This window comes from Vicia villosa, linkage group LG7 (genome assembly GCF_029867415.1).
Source record: "Vicia villosa cultivar HV-30 ecotype Madison, WI linkage group LG7, Vvil1.0, whole genome shotgun sequence".
Taxonomy (NCBI): domain Eukaryota; kingdom Viridiplantae; phylum Streptophyta; class Magnoliopsida; order Fabales; family Fabaceae; genus Vicia; species Vicia villosa.
In genome coordinates this window covers 67,701,576-67,722,801 of record NC_081186.1, presented here as the reverse complement: position 1 = coordinate 67,722,801, position 21,226 = coordinate 67,701,576, and the positions used below count along the sequence as shown (strand labels likewise).

The 21,226-nt window shown below is 33.2% G+C and overlaps 3 protein-coding genes across 5 annotated transcripts; 1 reads left to right on the top strand and 2 right to left on the bottom strand.

Annotated features, from left to right (window-relative positions):
- Positions 1–564: 564 nt before the first annotated feature.
- Positions 565–2,505, top strand: LOC131617349 (uncharacterized). The gene is made up of 5 exons (XM_058888657.1): positions 565–737; positions 820–1,003; positions 1,474–1,560; positions 1,784–2,089; positions 2,183–2,505. The coding sequence occupies exons 1-5, from the start codon at positions 604–606 to the stop codon at positions 2,219–2,221; spliced, it is 750 nt and encodes a 249-aa protein (XP_058744640.1). The 5' UTR covers positions 565–603; the 3' UTR covers positions 2,222–2,505.
- Positions 2,506–3,731: 1,226 nt separating this feature from the next.
- On the bottom strand, positions 3,732–8,053 carry LOC131620671 (protein NETWORKED 2A-like). 3 transcript variants are annotated; one of them, XM_058891809.1, is made up of 4 exons: positions 8,021–8,053; positions 7,715–7,792; positions 5,138–6,894; positions 3,732–4,919 (listed from the first exon to the last, which is right to left on the bottom strand). In XM_058891809.1, the coding sequence occupies exons 1-4, from the start codon at positions 8,022–8,024 to the stop codon at positions 3,846–3,848; spliced, it is 2,913 nt and encodes a 970-aa protein (XP_058747792.1). In that variant the 5' UTR covers positions 8,025–8,053; the 3' UTR covers positions 3,732–3,845. The 3 variants fall into 3 exon arrangements, with proteins under 3 accessions (XP_058747792.1, XP_058747790.1, XP_058747791.1); XM_058891807.1 differs by lacking the exon at positions 8,021–8,053 and adding an exon at positions 7,931–7,991; XM_058891808.1 differs by lacking the exon at positions 8,021–8,053 and having other exon boundaries at positions 7,715–7,920.
- Positions 8,054–18,705: 10,652 nt separating this feature from the next.
- LOC131617348 (uncharacterized) lies at positions 18,706–20,874 on the bottom strand. Its single transcript, XM_058888655.1, has 3 exons — positions 20,736–20,874; positions 19,577–20,066; positions 18,706–19,169 (listed from the first exon to the last, which is right to left on the bottom strand). Exons 2-3 carry the CDS (start codon positions 20,034–20,036, stop codon positions 19,120–19,122), a joined length of 510 nt encoding a protein of 169 aa, XP_058744638.1. The 5' UTR covers positions 20,037–20,066; positions 20,736–20,874; the 3' UTR covers positions 18,706–19,119.
- Positions 20,875–21,226: the final 352 nt, after the last annotated feature.

Here is a 21,226-nt window from a genome sequence, read left to right as displayed (position 1 = left end):
TATAATTATTTTCAATACTATTATTTTCTTAAAATTCCTTTCACCATTCATTATTGTATTAAATATATTATTTTTGATAATAAATAATTCAAGATATCATTAAAAAATTCATAATTAAATGATATGTATGTAAAAAAAATTATTTTATATAAAAGTGACAAACAATAAAAAAAAATATTTTTTTATCATATAAAGCTCAATATTTATATCTATTAATCGAAATAATTAACAAATTCATGAAAAAAAATTATAAAACAAGATCTCGAATAAGATCATGAATGATTTAAAAAACTATGCTCAAAAAATATATCATACAGCAAAAATATTGAAAATATTTTGTTGGTCAAGAAAATATGCTGTCCTAAATCATTAATTAACAAAACAATATCAAACCTAAATAAATTAGATAATTTTCTTTCCAAATAATAACACCAAACGTGGCAATTGTTTACTAAGTCCTTACCGAAACTCACCGTCAATTTCGTGTTTCCCAAGCTTTCTCTCTCTTTAATTTATTAATTATTTTTTTCTAATTCGCAATTTTTTACACATTATAAATATAAATAAAAGTGTATCAAAAACTCTCAAATTTTCTGTTACAAAATGGAGAGAAAACGTTCTTTTTCTACCTTCAACAACAACACCAACAGCTTCAAAAAGACGTTGCAAGTAAGAACCAATCAAAACAAGAACAAACCTTCTTTCACCAAAGAAGACTCTGCGATTCTCTTGAAAAAGTCTCTTTCTATTTCTCTTTCTTTGTGCGTTTTGGTGATTCTGTTGTCGTTTTCGCTTATGAACTGTGGTTTTGTATTGTAGGTATGATGCGAGAACAGTGTTGAAGCTGTTGCAGGAAGTGGCGAGTAATGCAGGTTGGAAGATTAATTGGAAGGAATTGGTGAAGAAAAGTTCGACTGGAATTTCGAGTGTGGAAGAGTATCGAATTCTGTGGCGGCATTTGGCGTATGGTGATTCATTGATTGACGATGATTTTCAAGATCTGGTTCGTTTATATTTCTCTTCTTATCTTATTACTTTTTGATTTTTCAATTTTCGAAATCGTTATTTTATTTTCAAATCAAATAGTCTAAGCTGGTAAAAATTAAATCAGATTTTAGTGGAATGTATAGTGTATGTAAAATAATTTTAGAATTCATTGTTGTTATATTATTATTTAAGACTATTTTGTAACTGCAATTTTACCACAATTGAAACTGTAACGTGTCATTCAAGGAACAAGTCATTTTCACCAAATTTTCTGAATATACAGTTTTAAAATTTGGTTCAATATTTTTATTCTTGGTAGCGAGAGGAGATTCTAAGATAGCTGTGGTTTGATTCTAAAGGGAGTCTCTTTAGTGCTTTTGGTTGATTTGATTGTTGTGTTTATTTTCTCTTTGATCTAACTTTGGTGTTTTCTAGACACTTGTTGTAGTGATTTTAGTGACAAAAAAATAACTATATTGATTGCAGGATGATGATAGTGATTTGGAATGTGAGCGGAAACCATTCCCACCAATATCCAAGCAAAATGAATCCCAAGCTGCAGCATGTGTCCAGGTATATATTTGTCATTTGTGATATTTTTTCAACTATATTGACCTCTTTGTTACAGGTTTAAATCAGCGTTCCTGCATCTGATATCCTTACCCATACATCTGATGTCTTTACACAACTATCGATTCTTAAATAATATAAGACTTGTAATTACGCCATTTTTAAGTATTTATCTTTTGATTTTTGTTCACGAGTTCTTCTGATTTGGGAATTGATTATTGAATAGGTAATGATTGAATCTGTTGCAATGAGTAAATCAGCACCAAGTAGCTCAACAATTGAAGTTCCATTGCCTATAAAAGTTGCTTCATCTAATTTGAATGAAGAGACAACCATTAGTTTTCCAGTTCTTGTGGATAGACCAACAAGGGTAAATAATGATACAAATGCATCATCAAGAAAAGGAGCATGGTCAAGGGAAGAGGACATAGAATTACAAGCTGCTGTTCAGAAATGGGGTGAAGGGAATTGGACAGAGATGGCTGCAAGAGATGATTTTACTCTTAATAGAACTGCTGCACAGTTGTCTAAGGTCATTTTTTCAACTCTAAATTATTTCTGTTCTAAAGTTCTTTTATATTTTACATATTACATTGGTTTAATTTATACAAAATATTTTTTGCAGAGGTGGAGAATTTTAAGAAATAAAGCTGACACTAACTGAGAAACCATTTCAACAAGCTGACAATCGGTTGATATTGATCGAACGGTCACTAATGTATCGAATGCATGAAAACAAGCAGACAATCGGTTGATATTGATCGAAGGGTCACTGATCCATCGAATGCGTGAATGTAAGCACTAGTGATTGAAAATCTGCATCTCTACATATTAGTCACAAGTCAAAAAGTTCAAAACACTTTTAGTAGATTAAATTATCCATTGAAATATCTACTATTTTTGTAATATTTTCTCTGATTTCTATTATAAAAAAATATTTATTTTTTATATTTATATATAGATCAGATATATTTGTTCTTTAATAATAATTTTTTATTAGAAATTAGAGTAATGATATATTTTTATATAAAACCATTTGGTGTAATTACAGGTATGGATCCTCTAACTTTTGGTGAGAACTTCCCTCTAACTTTGTCTTTATATCTCTCTAACATTCATCTCTCTTACATCATGCTTCCCTCTCTTTTTCTTCACTTTTTCTTTTCTCTCTCTATCAAAATGGTCTAAAGTCAAGGAAAGTTAGAGATTTGAAAGTTAGAGAATCCATTTCTTTACATCCTCAAGTTTTAGATTTCAGTTGATAATTTTTTTTTCTTAATTTGTCTTATGGACATATATGGAAATGCTTAGCTACTTAGGCTCATTTTTTTTTTTTTTTTATGTTTTAGTTTTTATTTATGTAATTTCTTTCAAAAATTATTCTGTTAAAAAATGATTTGTTTTGGTTGAAAATAAAATACCGTTCTGATTAGTTTATGAAAAAATCATTATTATTATTTTTTAAAAAGCGGAAAATACGTAGTTTATAGTTGTTCATAAGTTTCAACCATATTAATATTGTACAAAAAAATATGAGTAACTCTAACGAGTAGCCCATGGGCACTGGTTAAGAGATTATGGAATGCTTAACCAGTGGTCCTGGAGCTTTCGTTAGCATTAATGAAATTGAAATTTTATTATTCCTTTTTTAAAAGTATCTAAATTATTTATATCAAAATCACTTTTATTATAATTTATTAAAAATAGACACTTAAAAAGTAAATCCTAAATCATGCAATTGATATAAAAAGAAAATTATTTTAAAAAATACTTTCTTTGTTGTCTTAAATTTTTTTATACAAAATCAAGTGAGTTAAAAAGGTTGATGTTTTGATAGTATTATTTATTTATTTATTTATGTTTTTATGACTGTATTTATTGTTGATTTATCTTTGAAAAATTAAGGTAAAATAAATATGACTATGTTTATAATAAAATAATTAATGCAGTTGAAAATTCGCAAGAGAATCTTAAAAAGAATCCTTATAAATAAATTGCAAAACCCGTTTTAAAAATTATGATTTGATAAATGACAAAATATAATTGAATACTTGTGTAAGATAAAAATAAAAAATAAAAATAAAAAAGTGCTTTTAGAATGAGATGAGGGGCCTACTTTTTGGAACAAAAAACTAATAATAAAATGAAAATTATTTTAAGTACCAAACTCAACCTTAAAATTAAAAACATCATAGCAAACTCCATGTTCTATATATATTGTGACAATCATACTACACTCCTTAAACAAACTTCCAAGTACATCAAAATAGGTAACTGAAATTCAAACTCTATATTGGAGCTGGTGCTTGATCATTGATACTATTTTGTTTAGACAGTGTAGGATTAACACATGCAAACAATGATTGATGATGTTTTTGTCTCTTCAACTTCACACCAAACAGAAAAGACCTCAAAGGTATTCTATTCCCTCTTGAGTTTCTCTTTGTGTCACTATGAACACTACTCACCCCAATCTGTTGATCAAGTTCATCAAGTGTTTTCTCAACATCATTCTTCATTCCTTTCACAAGACTTAGACCAGCTTGCAATTCACTTGCAACTTTACTGTTCTCTTGTTTCATGTTAAGTATCTCACCTTGAAACTTTGCAGCTTGATAGCCACTTATTATCTCACCTTTTTCGGCGTTTTCGCTATTTTCGCCATTATTCGATACTGCATTGTTACCGGCTTTTGCTATTTCGTCTTGAATGTTGCATAATGATGAGTATCTACCTTGTAGTTCATCTTGCAATACTGCATTGTGTTCAAGCCAGAGTGATAGTTCAGTTCTGATTTCTCGTAAGTGTCGGAAAATCGGCCGAAGTTGAGATTGCATAGATTGGTGATGTTTCGAATGAGAATGTCCTTCGGATTTGTTGTTTTCTTTAATCGTCTTTAGTTCGCCCTTTAAGTCCTGGATTGAGTTTTGGAACTTCTGAATCTGGTGAACCGAGGTGCTGAATCTTAGCCAGAATTCGAGGTTTTCTTCGAGGAGGTCGTCGATGTCCGAACGGAATTTCTTTTCTAAATCCGAAAGGTCTTGCCGTTTGTCTTGGTGAGCCATGAGCTTCTCAAGGGTCATTTTTAGGCCAAGGTTTGTTGAGTTTTGGTCATGTTGTCGGTCTGCTGCATAAGGTGTTGTGATTGCGTTTGTGTCCATGTTTAGAGATGCGATATCGATTTCCTGCATGTTTGATCCTTGGCCTGATTTTCTGAGAAGTGCTTCATGTGGTGTGTATTTGTATTCTGTTGTTGTTGTATATGGACTTTCATCAGGGTTTGAGTCTGGACAGTTTAGCTTTTGGTGTAGAAATTGTATCTCTTTGTCCCTTGTTACAAGAGCATTCTTCATTTCTCTTAACTGCATGGACAATAACATGTTAGATTAAAGAAGTGTCTGGTATCCGATACATGTTAATGATTGATTACATGTTAGACTTAAGGAGTGTCTGGTGTCTGACACATGTTAATGATTGATTTTGAGATTCGTATAAGATATATATCAGTTATTCAAATTTCATGCATTCATGCGCGCATTCCGAATTCAAAATAACGAATAGATTGATAATAGTATCATACCTGAAGTGCCAACTCAAAAATGCTGTCTCTATTTTTCTGTTCAACATCATTAAGCTTCACTCTAACATCTTTATAGTTTCTCAAAACAGATGTATACTCTTCCAACAGAATCTTCTCTCTATCATCCAATCCACTCACAAACATATGCCTCCAATTAGGTTGAGCACCCTCCCCATTTTCCAAATCCTGAGATTCAATATCAGCATTGCTCATTATATCACCCAAATCATCCTTATCATGTTCTGCCATTTTTTCAATCCTATCACTCATAAAATTCGTATTTTGACTCATAATCGACGTTTTATCGTCCAAATTTGTATTTCCATCGTCATGATTTTTCTCTGTCGCACTAACATCCTTCGTAACAGAATCATCGATATCAGAAACACTTTTCTTCTTCTTGTAAAGTACTAAACTCTCATCTTCAATATCATGCTTCATGTTATTCAACTTTCCTGATAAATGCTCGAGATTACAACTCGCTTCCGTAAAATGTGTTCTTAAGCTGTTATCTTGTGTTTTAACACTTTTGTTAAGAATTTTAACTCTCAACAGTTCCTCTTCGATTTCTTTTAGCTTCTTGTTAGTAACTTCTGATCCTGCTACAAGCATTTCCTTGTCCTCTTCCAATGTCTTCACATTTGTTTGAAGATCGTCGGTTTCTGATCTCAGTCGATTAACCATACCGGTTTGAGAAGACACTGCAGTCTCCAATGTAACAACCTTATTCACGAGCTCGTCGATGCACTCGGCCATTTCAGTCACGGTAAGAGAGTTTCCGGAGTCTTGTTCCAGTTTTTCCTTAATCTTTTCTCTCAACAAAACTACATCGTCCTCTTGTTGCTCCAAATTCGCTATCTCTTCGTCGATGTTTTTCTGTTCTTGACTCATTATGCTCTTGCATTCTTCGTCGTGTTCGTGCTCTTTTTCGCTCATGAATTTAGTAATGAATTGGTCTCTAAGATTCTCAAACATCTCATGAGCTTTTCTAACTCTTTCATATTCAACTTTAGCCTCTATTGATGATTGCGCTTGTATCTTTTGAAGCTTCGAAAGCGTCTGTTGACACGATTTCAACGCGGTTGCAGCCATTAAAGCTCGTGCGTCGTCGTCTTCAATGACAGTACCAACGCCAAACTCATCTTGCAGACTGCAGACATTTTTCTGCATACCTGTTATCTCATCTTCGATCTCCCAATACTTTTCATACGCGCGTTCATACACGCTTCTCACGAACTCTTTCTCGGTCTGCAACGCTAAAATCTCTTTCTGAAGTTTGTCGATTTCACCTAACGCCGCATCCTTTGTGAGACCTGATCTTGGAGTTGTCATAACATATTTCGGCGAACTAGAAATTTTCTTCATTGGACTTTTCCGCGATAGCAACATTGAAGGACTACGAAAATCTTTCTTTGGAACCTTTGGAACTTTTGGATTGGCTGGTGATTTTTGAAGTTGGTTGTTGAGGTCAGGAGATGGGAAGGTTGATGTTCCCGCGTCACTTTCGTCGTATTCGTCATCGTCGATTTGGCATGGAACTTGATCAGGAAAAACACTTGCAATTGTTCTGTTTGCACTTTGAAGTTCTCTTGATAAATGGTCATATCTTTCTGCTAAAGCTCTATATGCTCTAAAGGCTTCTTCTACGAATTCGACGAGCTCCGGCCTCTTCCTATAATACATTTCGGCTCTTTGAGAAAATGAGTCTCCATCATTTTGTAAGATTCTTAGTGTATCAGTCACCTTCTCCTCCATATCTGTTTAGTTTTCATGTCATTTCGCAATGAGTTTTCATTTCATAAGTTAGAGTTGAATGAATGATGCAAATGAGAGTTTCAGCTCTAAAAAACACAGACACTAAACATGACACTGATAAAACTTCATGCAATAAAACAAATACAAATATATGAAATACGCTATACACGAAACTGATATAGATTATAGTTTAAGAAAATTAAAATGATTGAATGTAGTTATATTATTTTTTTTGGAAATCTATAACCATTCTACTACAAGGAGGCAATCATATTGAAGGCTAACAGAACAACAATAATGGTTCATTTATTTTTAACTAGGGACCTATCACTTTTGCGCCGGTGACACAAAGTGACAGGTGTGTGAGAATGTCTATATCGTACAACGACAAATTGAATTATACATAGTTAATTCCTTTTTCAAATTATTTATAATGATAACATTTCAGTTAGTCGTAGTCTATGATAATATTATATCATTTCCTAAAAATTGTGTGTATTTTGAGATTATTGTGATCGAGACATTATCCATTTTCATGCATTCATATTTTTGCTCCACTTCTCTAAAATCTTCCAATTAATTCTACACTATCAATTAATTTGTAGATTGTGTGCCATTTTTGAATAGATCAACAAATTTCCACAATTTCTAAATAATTTAGTTATAGACCTAGATTCATGTTTGATGGAAAAAAAACATAGATTCATGTTTGATGGAAATAATGATGTTGGAAAAAACCTTAGATTCATGTTTGATGGAAATATTGATGTTGGGAAAAAACCTAGATTCATAATCAAGGAACAAATGTACTAATAAACATACCTTGTAGGCATTGATCCAACCATTTTGATTGCTTTGTCCTAATGTGGCTAGCCCACCACCATGAATATGCATTACTTGCTGCCCTTTGCAACATTTTTAAATTTTTGTGTTAGGTAGCAATCAAATACACATTCATTGCATTGAGGCAAAGATTGCAATGTGACAAACAAATACAAAATGTGACAAACAAAAACATAAAAATTGATCAAAGAAGACCTTTGATGTTGATTGACATGGTGATTAATGAAAATTATGGTGAAAGGAAAAATTTGTTGACCAAAATGCCCTTTTGATTTTAAGGATTACCCATGGAGAGGAGGATACATCGCCAGATGACAACGTGTAAGGTGTTGGATGCTTTGAAGTGCTCAAAAGTTGGAGGGATTTTGTAGGAAATGTTGTCTCACTTTGAGAGATTTTTGGTTTGGCCTTGTTGGCAACCTAAGAAAAGAAAAACATGTTTAACAAATTGTCTCACTTACGAAAAATACTCAAACATTAGTTTCCATAACAACAAAAAAACTAAATACTTTACATGGCAAGGTTGTTAGTTGTTGTAGTAATAACTAACAAATCAGTTATTACTAAGTTTCTAGATAAAAAAATGGGAGAATCAATTTGGTTGCAACTTCATGGTACGCCAATAGAATCATTAATAAAAAAATATATAAGTTAGGGGTAATATATTTTATAATCGGTGTTTATATATTTAAAGACAATATGATATTAAAAAAAGCATAATTATTTGTAGTTTTCTATGCATATTATACATAGTATTGAAAAAAATAAATATGGAAAATACAAGCTTAGCACTCCAATGTAAGTTAGTTATAGAATTCAAAATGAATATAGTGAAAAATGGAGATTAAAAAACTGTACCTTGAATTTCACGTGTGCTGACTTTATACGTTGGATAATCTTGATTGGCCTTCTGTATGATTGGACCCTTATATTGGGCGTTTGGTCGGAGCAGAACTATTGCCCTTAAGGCTTGTCGGGCGTGAACTAGTAAAAAAGTCTTCAAAGTCGTGGCTGACCTTTATTGGTGATACACGACCGTGGTGAGAAGCAGTGAAGTCATGGGTCAGTTACAAAAGTAATGGGGGACACGCACATTAAATGTTTTCTCATCATTCAGATGTTTCGCTACTCCCTTCAAGCATGTTGCCTTAGGTCTGCAAGTTAAGGCATGGTTTCCCCACCTTAGGTGCTTAAATCATCATGCTACAGTGTTAAGGGAGTGACGCAATGGTCTGTTTTCACCTCCTTGCTCGATTCCTTGCCCATGTTGGATTTTGGGCTTCTTGAGGCATCTTGCCCTTGAGAGTTGGATCTTCTTGACATCTAGTTGGAACTGCCTTTGATGTACTTCTTCAAGTGGCCCTCTTGAATGAGGCATTATATCTCCTTCTTGAGGTGGTAGTAGTCTTCCGTGTGATAGCCCTTGACCTTGTGAAATTTGCACCACCTATTAAGTTGAAGCCCCATGATATCTGACTTAGGGGCTAATGAAAGAGGAATATCGTGCGTATGTAGGACCTCATCCCATATCTGCTCACGACGAGTGTTTAAGGGCTTAAAATTTACATAGGCCTCCCACTCTATTTGAAGTCCGCCCTGTCTCCAGCAACCGAGGTATAATGGTTCATGCGAGGCTTCTGGGAGTTATCAAGTTTGCCAGTTGTCTACTCCTTAACATCTCTGGCCTTTTTTTAGGAATTACTTTCCAACCTTTATACAGCATTCTACATACGTCATAACCTCTGCCATGGAATCCGTTGGATTTTGGGAAAGGGATTCATTAAAATGTGCAACCCTTAATTAATTTTGGAATGCTCCCACAAACATATTCTGGTTGGGATGAAAGGCCTTAATAGTGGCCTCATTAAAGCGAGCGAGATACTCCCTCAAAGACTCACCGGCGCCTTGGCAAATTTTGAACAAGTTGGTGGTAAACATATTTGTGTTCCTGCTCACCATAATATGATGGACCAATTTCGTAACTAGGTCTTGGTAGTTGAGATCGAGAGTCGTGGTAGGCTCATTTACCACCTTAATGATGAGTCTTAAAAGCTGTCAGAGAAAAGCTTGTATTTCAGGGAATCTGAAGTTCCAATAATTGTCATTTGTGTTCTTCCTTTTATCAGAGGGCTATTGGTATCTAGTACCCTTTATTTCATGTGAGATTCAGACAATCCAGTGTTTTTTTAATGATGGTTGCAAGCATCATTTTCCCATGTACACTCACAATCCTCGAGGGAAAGACTTGAGAAAGATGACACGTACAAATAAAGTTTATATTTATATCTCAAGATGTTCTTGAAGTGGTGATCACACATGTTTAAGAACCTAGTGCAAATGCATTTGAGTCTCGTAGAGAAACTTTAAAAAATTCAGAGAAGAAAGATTGCAAATCTACCTTCTTCAACTTAGGTTGTTGATGCAATTAAGTTTGACAAGATATTTCATGCAACAAGCTCGAAAGAGGCTTGGTATTTTCTTGTCAAATATTATAAAGGTGGTGATAACTTATAAGTTTAAGAAAGTGAAATTGAAATTCCTTTGAAGGAGTTATAAACTAATGCAGATGGAAAGTATGATAAGATTGTTGTGTATATATCAAGCCTTTAGACCTTTGTTCTTTTCATGAAAAGTTGTGAGGAGGATCTCACTTATCAAATTGATCATTGAGAAGATAATATGAACCTTAAATCCCCAATTTGATCATCTGGTGGTAGTAATTGAGAAATTAAGTAACATATCTACATTGAAGATAAAAGAACTACAAGACCCCTTAAAAGCACATGGGTCGATAATTATGGACAATAGTCGAGTTCAAGAATCAATCTAGGCATTATAGAACCAACCATTTAAGAATAATGAATGAAATGGAACATTCAGGAAAATGAATATTCAAAAAGGAAGTTGACCCAACCAAAACAAGAATAAACATGAAGAGAGACCTAAATCCTCAAAAAGAGGAGAAATGTCATCAAATAAAAAAGATACAAAGGATAATATTGTTTTAATGGTTGTCGTATTTGAGAAAGTTCGTTGATGATTCCATTTATGTGAGTTATCTAGGTCTTAAGTATTTGAATTCATGACTTGCAAATTAGGTGTTTAGTCTTATTTGAATTAGATAGAGGTAAAGTGTTGAGTAGTTAAGTCAAGCACAATGGATGTTTTGTTTTGTGCATAGTTAGTTAGGTGATGCTTGGTGTTATGACACGTTATATCTATGTTTCTGTAGCATACCTACATATCATAAGAAGCTAAAGGAAGTCATGACACTATATTGAACAACTGAGACTTGGAGGAATTTCCAAGAATTATTTTATGTTGTTAAATTGAATTTTTTATAAGAATGAAAACTTGCACTAAAAAGAATAATAGTTGTCACTTCCACCTGTAAAATTGTACCATCATAGTACTTAAAAAAGGAATATATGTTATTATTTGAGTTAAACCTTAAAAGCCAAGTACAATTTGTCCAATAACCAAGGGGGCTGGTATAAAAGTGAATGTTGCACTTAGACGTTGTTCAAAATTTATTTTAATTTGTATTTTATACTATTTTATTGTGTGTGATGATTATGTTTAGAATTTAAATTTAAATTTTATTGTAGTGTCGTGACATTTTTTATAGGTAGAGTCATCTAGTTCGATCAATTTAATAACTATATAGTTTTGTTATAGAGACCGATTTATTTAACCGAGTTATCCAGTTTAATCCAATTTACTCATTCGGTTCAACCTGTGACCCAGTGGTTCAACCAATAAACTAGTAACCTAGTATTCTCAACTGTTTAATGACCAATTCGATTTTTAATACATTGGTTACAGATGATGATTCAATTAAGAGACAACAACTCAAAGAAAAATCATCAGCGGAGTTTGAGATGAAAGACCTTGGAAAAATCAAGTATTTTTTAGGAGTTCAAGTTGCCTACTCAAAATAAGGTGTACTTATGTCTTAGAGGAAATATGAGTTTGATATTTTGTAGGAAATAGAGAAACTTGGATGCAAACAAGCAACTGTTCCCATTTAAAAATAATCATAGTAAGTCTTGAGAAGGAAAGCGTAAAGTTGACAAGTATTAGAGGTTAGTAGAAAAGTTGAGAAGCACTTCGTATTATTATACCTTTTGTAGGGGAACCTAATTGTTTGAAGGAGTAAGTAACAAAGTGTAGATGTTTGATCAAACACTGAAGCATAATTTAGAGTTATAGCATAATAAATTTGTCAATTATAGTGGATAAAACAAGTGTTAGAAGATTTTAAGATACAATATGTTCTTGCAGAACAATATTGATAACCACTTCGATGCTGGTCGGGAGAGGTTGCAGAGAAGTGAAGTGTTTCTCGTTTTAGGATTGCTTGCCTTCCTATAGTAAGGAGGGATCTACATATAGTGTTTGTTAATTATGGAATTTTCCTCAACATTTATAGTCATGATTGCGGTTTTTCCCCTGTTCCCCTATGCTTAGGTAGCCCTTCAATGCTATTAAATGCGTTTGTAACAATGTTCAGGGGCGTTTCCTAGTGAGACCAAGTCTTGTCGAGCCGATAACAAATCTTCACAACCTGATATATGGATGTGGACGAGGCACCTTTTAAGGAGCCTCTCAGGAGCAACCTCGTAAACAAAGGTCGGTGGCTTCTACTTTTCAGTTTCTAGAAGTACATAGCCCCACAAGCGTGAGGCGTGGAGGGGCGAAGCACTTAAGTCAAGTCGTCCTTCAGTTTTTGGAGGCGATTTAACCCAAGACCTCCAACAGAGTAGTCTCACCCAAGACCTCCACATGGGGAGACTCAATCCAAGACCTCTACGGGGGACAATTTTATCCAAAACCTCTATGGGAAGCAAAATCGCTACTACGGTAAACATTGGGAGAGGAACAAGAAGGACAATGATCTAGGAATCCTAACTCGTATAACGAGTACCTTCCCACCTCTCCTAAAGTAAATGCTTCATAAAGCATTTCGAGAGGAGCGGGAATGACAAGGATCTGAGAATCCTAACTCGTAGAGTGAGTACATTCCTGCCTCTACTGGAGTCGCCACTCCGAAAGCATGTGGAAAGAACCAAAAAGGACAAGGATCGAGAAATCCTAATTCGTATAACGAGTACCTTCATGCCTCTTCTAAAGTAAACGCTTCAAAGAGAATTTCCAGAGGAGCGGGAAGGACAAGGATCTATGGATCCTAACTCGTAGAGCGAGTACATTCCCGCCTCTCATGGAGTCGCCACTCCAAAAGCACGTGGAAAGAAACAGGAAAGACAAGGACTTAAGAGTCCTAAACTCGCAAGGCAAGTACCTATCTGACTCTCCCGAAGCCAGAGTCTTGAAAGAATTTGGTGGGGAATAGGACGGGTAGAGACTTAAGAGTCCTAACAAGGAGCACGACTGTAACACCCCATACATAACTGACTAGTATATTATGCATGAAACGTTAAAAATTGATATTGAGTACATACAAAAGCTATAGATATAGAAAGATCCATATTGAGTACAACAAGAAATTCTACTAGGAATAGCAAAAAATGTGTCTTCAATGGATTTGCACAGCGGAAGATGAGATCTGACGAGGTCTCCGAGCCATCACCACCTCCAAGTCTTCAGTCCAAACCTGTTACTGAACGAACGCTACTAAATCTCAGTGAGTCCTCCTATCCTATGGGTCCACTCGGATCTACAGGGTACATGCATCAAAACCGAATCCACCATTGATTCGGGGTTTATCCTCACATCCGGTACAAGTACGGAGAAAACAAGGAATCGTCCACCATAGGACTCATCATATCACAAGTATACCAACACGTATGCCAAAACGCATACCCGTGTACGGGGAATCCAGAAGCGGTAACAACCAACTACCAAGGCTGCACACACACCCTCGGTGAGTAACCAAGCACCTATCGTCAAGAAGACTCGCACAAGACCCATCGCTAGATGAAACAGATAGATCCTATGTGGCATTCCATCCGTGACGAGTTATAGCGGTGACGTTGCCTACACGACATCACGGCCTCATCATCATCCATACGCAATATGGTATCCACAAGTGCGAATACGCCTAATTGACTGTACAAGCCCATCCGGTTAGGAGCCTAGTGGTGTAGCCTACGTGGCACCACTATAGGTGAGTTATCCAAGTGATATCGCCTAATTGGCATCACAACTCCACCATACCAAGCACGCCGATGTATTACGCCTTTGGGAAACGCCCTGAAAGACCCCGCAGGTACATCGCAATGATAGCTCAGGTGTGTAAATCATACCAAGAACGCCAATGTATTACGCCTTTGGGAAACTCCCTGAAAGACCCCGCAAGTACATCGCAATGGTATCTTTGGAAACTAGTCCATACACAATGGTGTCTTACCACCCGGTATTGGCCCACTTTGATTCTAGCATACCACACGCATAACAAGCGTCAATCACACAATACAATCAAAGCTGATCGTTTAACCAAAACGACGGTATCAACATGATTTCATGCACATCACATAGTTGCATATCATCTCAAACATGGATATAATATTCGTAATAGAAATAAACATTCTACTTAATGCATGATATAATAATTAATAACAATCGGAAAGACATAAATTCTCGTGATAAGTTAATATTTTGGTTTGGGGACCAATTTAATTAGAAAGTACACGTCGCTAGCTTTCCAACGATATAAAGTTTGCGCGAAACGGACTTACGACGCAAAAGTTACGAATTTCCGAAGTTTGCTGATTTTTTTCCCTCTGCGCCCAGGGTAACCGATTACCCAAACTCCGTAACCGATTACTGGCACTAAAAACAGCCCAAAATTGCATTTTTAACAGCGTAATCGGTTACCCAAAGACCCGTAACCGAATACCCTGTAGCAGAATCGATTTTTCTGCATTTTTAAGGGTTCTAAAAGCATCCTATCTCATTTTTAGGTTCCTCAATCACCCAATTACGAATCCTATCATATTTCAACAGTGTATAACATACAATAGCACCACTAGAACATATATTTGATCAATTAAATCACATACTATAGACAATGAGCACCAAAACATGTTAAGCATCATGATTCTATGAATATCTCTCAAATCCCAAAACCCCAAATACAAACCCTTACATGCAAATCCCCAAAGTTACTATCTAAGGACTCACCTTGCTAAAATGGAGGTTAGAAGGATGTTCTTGCTGCCATTGGACTTCCACCATAGCCAAAGCTTCATCTCCAAGCTCACCAAACCCGTAACCCCTCTATAACTCATTTCAGCATGCATCATCCAACTTTAAACTCACATATCTCCTTCAATACAACACCTATGAATGCAAATTAGTATACCAAATCGAAGAGAATTTCGTTAGCTTTCCAAAACTTCAAGAATTACCTCAATCGGAGCTGTGAGCAGAGAGTTATGATCAGTTTATTGAGGGCTGCCAAAAGGTTACGAAAATGAAGGTGATGAGGAAGAACATAAGCTTCTCTTACTCCACTTCAATCATAAAAATCTGATTTGTAAGCCAAACAACACTTAAGCTCATGCAATTAAAGTCCATTGTCCATTATGCCCTCCAACTTAACCTTATTTACAACAATGCCATTTAGTTTGATTTCAACTAGCTCCTTTGCATTTCTCTACTAAACTCTTTATCCCAACTTATTCCATAGATACACATGCTACTTTCTTACTTAGAATAATACCAATGTGCCCTCTAATTACCTTTTAACCAATTAAATGATAATTAACCGGTGTCAGGGAGTCGGGGTATTACAACGACATTGGAAATTTGAACAGGGCGACTTCTTCTTTTCAGTTTCTGAAAGTACATAGCCCCCCAAGCACGAGGCTTGGAGGGGCGAAGCGCTTAAGTCAAGTTATCCTTCAGTTTTTGGAAGTACATAGCCCCTCAAGCGCGAGGCGTCGAGGGGTGAAACGATAAAGTGAAGCCGCTTTTAAGATTTCAGAAGTACACAATGTAAAAGTCAAAATAATTTCTTTTGCGATAATAGATCACCCATTAGTAATGTACATAATCCTCCTCAATATGACATAACAAAACACATCGAGATTGATCGACATTTCATTAAAGAAAAATTGGATAATCAATTAATATTTACAACCTACATTCCCATCAAAATAATTCAACCAACTTACTTGCATATTTCAAATGAGTGAGAGGGAGAGGGATTTTAATGGAGGGGAGGCAATAAGAGAGATTTTTTTTATATTTATATACATGTTTGGTTCAAAAGAGGGGAGAGGAGGGGAAGGGGAAATTTTGATTAAACATATGTTTGGTTCACGAGAGAATGAGAGAGATTTTATGAATAATTTACATTTTTATTCTTATGATTTTATATAAGTCATATAATATTCAAAGGTGAAAAGTTCATATATATATATATATATATATATATATATATATATATATATATATATATATATATATATATATATATATATATATATATATATATATATATATATATATATATATATATATATTTTAGAAATAAAATTTATAATATTAAGTAATTAAAAAGTCATAATTTACCACATCGTTAAAAAAATTGAGTACATTTAATTCGTATAATAACTCTTGAGACAAAATAAACAATATGTGGATAACAACTTTTGTTTATTTTGTCTCAAGAGTTATTATACGAATTAAATGTACTTATATATATATATATATATATATATATATATATATATATATATATATATATATATATATATATATATATATATATATATATATATATATATATATATATATAACATTGTAATAAACAAAAACAAATAAATGGTATAAAATTTATACAAAAGGAAATATAATAAAATACATAATAAAATTAGAAAAAAATTAACTTAAATAATCGTAAAAATAAATAATAAAAAAATCTGTGATTATAATTTATATTAAATAAAATTTCTTTTGAAGGTGAAGAGTAATTAAAAATTAGTGGATGAAAGCAATAGAGAAAATTCACACAAAAGAGAAGTAGAAAAACAAAAGAAAATAATAATTTTAAAATACTAAAATAAAGTTGAAGAAATTTTAGTAAATATATTAATTTATTAAATATCGAAACTCATATTCCCTCGTCTATTTTTCAAATCCTCTATGTTCTAAAAATCGGACTCAACTAGCCGGTTCAACCGGTTGGATCTTGAATCGGTGATGAGTTTGGTTGGGTCAACCTTTCAAAACCGCTAGTGGGTCAAAATCGGAGTAAAACTGGAAAAATCATATAGAACCGTCCAAAATCATTCAAACCATAGAACAAAAGCCGGTTTTGTAAAACCGTCGGGTTCAAGAAAATGCATCAAATTGACCATTTTTTAAATAAAAAAAGTCTAATATGTAAATATCAAAACTTAACATACATTCTCCAATCACAAAATAGAATTCTCTGTTTTTATACAAACATACAAATTTTTAACTTGAATTTGTTTTCTTTTTTGTTTAATTAAGTGTATTGTATTTGTATTGTTTATTTTTTTTATTCTATCTTTTAATTTAGGTATTTTTAATTATTTAAACTTTATTTTAATTATTATGTTTTATTATTTTACTTTTGGTTTGAATCAGTTTAACTTATATTACTGTAACTCTTTAATTTGTTAAAATTATTTTTAAATGAAAGTTAAAATGAAGTATGCAACTATGTTGTGTTATTATATATACTATCGATATTGTTATATTAAGTTTGTAATTGATTTTTGAAATATTTGTTTTATTAATTTGTGAATATATGATATTTATCATAAATTAGTTTTATTCAATAAACGGTTCGACCATAGGTTTAACCGGTTGAACCAATTAATCTTAAATTGAAAGTTTTATCGGTTCGATCTCCAGTCGAATTTTCAGAACATTGATTTGAGAGACGTAAAAAATGTAATTTAGGAGGATTTGACTCTTATCCCCCCTTCTCTCTCTTAAAAATTAAACCAAACACATTTTATTAAAAATATCACCTCCCCTACATCAACCTCAAACTACGATATTGGTTTGATTTGAAGAGAAGTGTTATAAATACTTGAGTAAATAACAATTTGTAATATTATTGTCTATTAAACTAAACTTATTATATTTTTTTTTATTATTTAAGTAAGATTATATAAAATGATAAATATATAACTGTCATATATAAAATACCTATTTATCAATAGTAGGCAAGATTTATTTATTTATAAAATGTATGAACTTTAAATACTAGAAAAGAGTATGGAATCGGTTTCTAACATAGATTATATTTGGATTTACAAGGGACATAATTGATTTTAATAGAATTGAGTTTGACATAATTAATTTTAATATAATTAATTATATGTTTAGATATATTTATATAAAAGTGAGTTGAACAAAGTTTAAAAATCACGTTTAAACTCAGAAGCTACAAATTCTAGCGTATAATAAAATCAATTCTGAAAGTAAAAAATTTACTTCAAAAGAATCAAACACATCAAAATCACTTTAGAATCAATTCTACACCTCTAAAATTCTAAAATTACTTTTGACTTTTCTAAAAGACGAACCACACATGCTATTAATACAGCCAAACATGCTATTAATACAAGGTTCTAAAGTTACACAACCTTGCTGATAGATTTATTATCAATATGAATATTCAATAATTGTTCTTATCACTTTTGTGAATGAGTTGTTGCTATATCATGTGGTCCAGCTATTCCCACCATGTGGTTCACAATTAATACTTGATGGATGCTTGAATTGTGTTATATATTCAGATTGTAAGTCTCATAAATGAACAAGTGTCATACAATTGATTGTTCTGTAAATCTAATTTTTCTTATATTATTTTCCATGTTGAGCTGAGCCTATGATAACTCTTAATCTTTACAAAACTTTGTTAATTTAAACCCACATTTCTGCAAACTCCAAATCAGATACATACATATATACATCTATACAGAATAAACTGATGATGTTATTATACAAAATTTATATACACTTTTAAGAACAAGATTAAGCATTAAATCAAATTCCAATATCTACATTCATATTTACATCAACAAATTGCAAGCTACAAAATCACCACACTTCAAACATTCATTCATCCACATTGCTCCCGATTTCGCCGCATTGTCGCGATTCTCAAAGCAAGAGAAGAAGAAGAACACAAGTTACACATTATTCTCAATGCAAAAGCACCACCACCATTACAGTTGCTTTATTCTTGACCATAATGTTTGCTCCTCATAGGTTTCAATTATTTCCAAGAAATTTACCAATCATATTAGACATCATATCACATAAGAGTGCTCTTTTTTTTTTAACATTATTTACAATATACAATTTTTGGTTGGCTAAAGATCATATCAGAGGATTTTGTCATGAAGATACAGATCAAAACGATGAAGATTAGTTCGTCAAGTGTTTCGAAGAGATGATAGCCAGTTTTCCACATATTTCTTGCTTTCTGCGGATAGAGAAAAGAAATGCATAAATCATTCAACTCAATTCAAACATTCAGATTCTAACAAACTCATTGTCAAAGCGAGTTTGATGAAATCGCTATGACACCGTGATTTTATCGAAGTTTTAAAATGTAGATTTTTTCAAAATCACGATGACAAATCGCGATTCTGCCAGACTCACTGTCAATCTAAACATGCACAAAGTTAACATTAAAAGACCAGATGGCCTCAAATTTGTCACATCTAAAATGCGGCTAAATAGGGCCTTAGAATAGATTTGTCACGGCTAAACCATGCTTAAATAGGGCACCTAGTTGTTTTGTTTAGGTTGGACTGTGACTAATTTACATAGGGTCTTTGAAAACTTAGACGACAGATTGATAATAAAAATATAAAGAAATATGCTTACCATCAGAATAACTGTCCAAAAAAACTCCAACACCATCGAGTAAGTTAGCTTTAGTATCCTCTTGAATCCTACCATAATCTCTTCCATAACAAGGAACCAACACTGCAAAACTATTATCAGTTTCATCATCACTTGGAAAACCAGGTCCATGAGGTTCCAACCATCCAATAGACCAATCAGAATCATCCGATTCCGAACCCGAAACACATCCACCATCAGATGGAACAAGAACAACATCATATTCCCTATCCACTTTCCTCTCCTCCCTACTATTCCATTTTCTCTTCACCTTCCTCGACGACGAACCAATGTTCGCTTGAACCAAAGGAAATCTCATCACCTCAGATTCCAACATGTTCAAATCCGTCGAAGAGTTTTTCGAACCCCCCTTCGGAATCCTTGATTCTTGATGCTTTCCACTCCATAACCACCACGAGAGATTCGTGAACGCCACCGACATTTATTAAAGTCGAATTCTTCAAACTCTTACCTGTTGAGAAGAACAAAGGTTAGTAACTATGAATCCATACAAACTCAAAAGCTAGTAGAGTTATAAGTTTTATAGCTTTTACACAAGAAAAGACCAAAAGCAAATCCTATGAAACACACATGTCCTGAAAATTGTGCAATATACATTGAATGTATATACACACAAAACCAAACCAAAACATTACTTCTAAGTACATTGAATCTAGACACCCATTTTCTACATAACCACAATTTAAGAAATAGTAAAACCTAATTTTTCACATTTTTTCTTTTTAGGAACACATCATGGACACACAATTTTGCACATAATCAATTCAGAAACATTCTTAAAGCAGACAACAAATCAAAAGAAAAACCTTAAAATAGACTCACAAAAAAACAAAACCTAAAAATAGGTAACACAAACAAAATCAGATAACCAAATCACACCCTATGCAAACAATTTCTCAATTAAAAGCTTCAATTACTCATCAAAAATATTTTGTTTTTTAAAAAACAAAAAAAAAATATCTTTTTTTAGAAATCAGATAAAATCAAGATGAAGTGAAGGATACCCAGAAGCTGAAACGACAAATTATGTTTTAAAAACACAAAATTCAGAAACAAAACATAAACAAAAGCAAAAACAAAGAACATAGAACAACAATTGATGAATCAGCACACGTGTTACCTTAAAAAGAACAAAAACCTCGGATAGGTTGGATTTTCGAAAATTCTAGAAAGTGTAATTGAATTGGAATTTAGAAGTTGTGATGGAGAAGAGAAGATGAAGAAGGAATAATAAAGAGAGTTGCAACTTGTATAGTTTTCCAGATACCGTTGGATTAATGTGAATGACAAGTGGAGTTATGTGAGCCGTTGGATGTAATCTGAGGTGTTCCAATGATAAGGTACTGCACTTGGCATAAACAAAAGTTGGAAGGAACAATAATGAGTTGCCACGTGGGATGTGGAGAATAACACGACAAGGGAAGGGTGTGTTTATAAGGTGTAGTCAATTCCATGGAGAGAAATGATACACGTTTATCAAAGGGAGAAGATGAGTAAATAATGGTTAATTCTAAAAGTGAGAGATAAATGGTATTTGAAGAAAATAATTACACATGAAAAAAATTTAGTTTCATGCATTAAAAATTTGTTAGTGTAACTTAATTGAAGTTA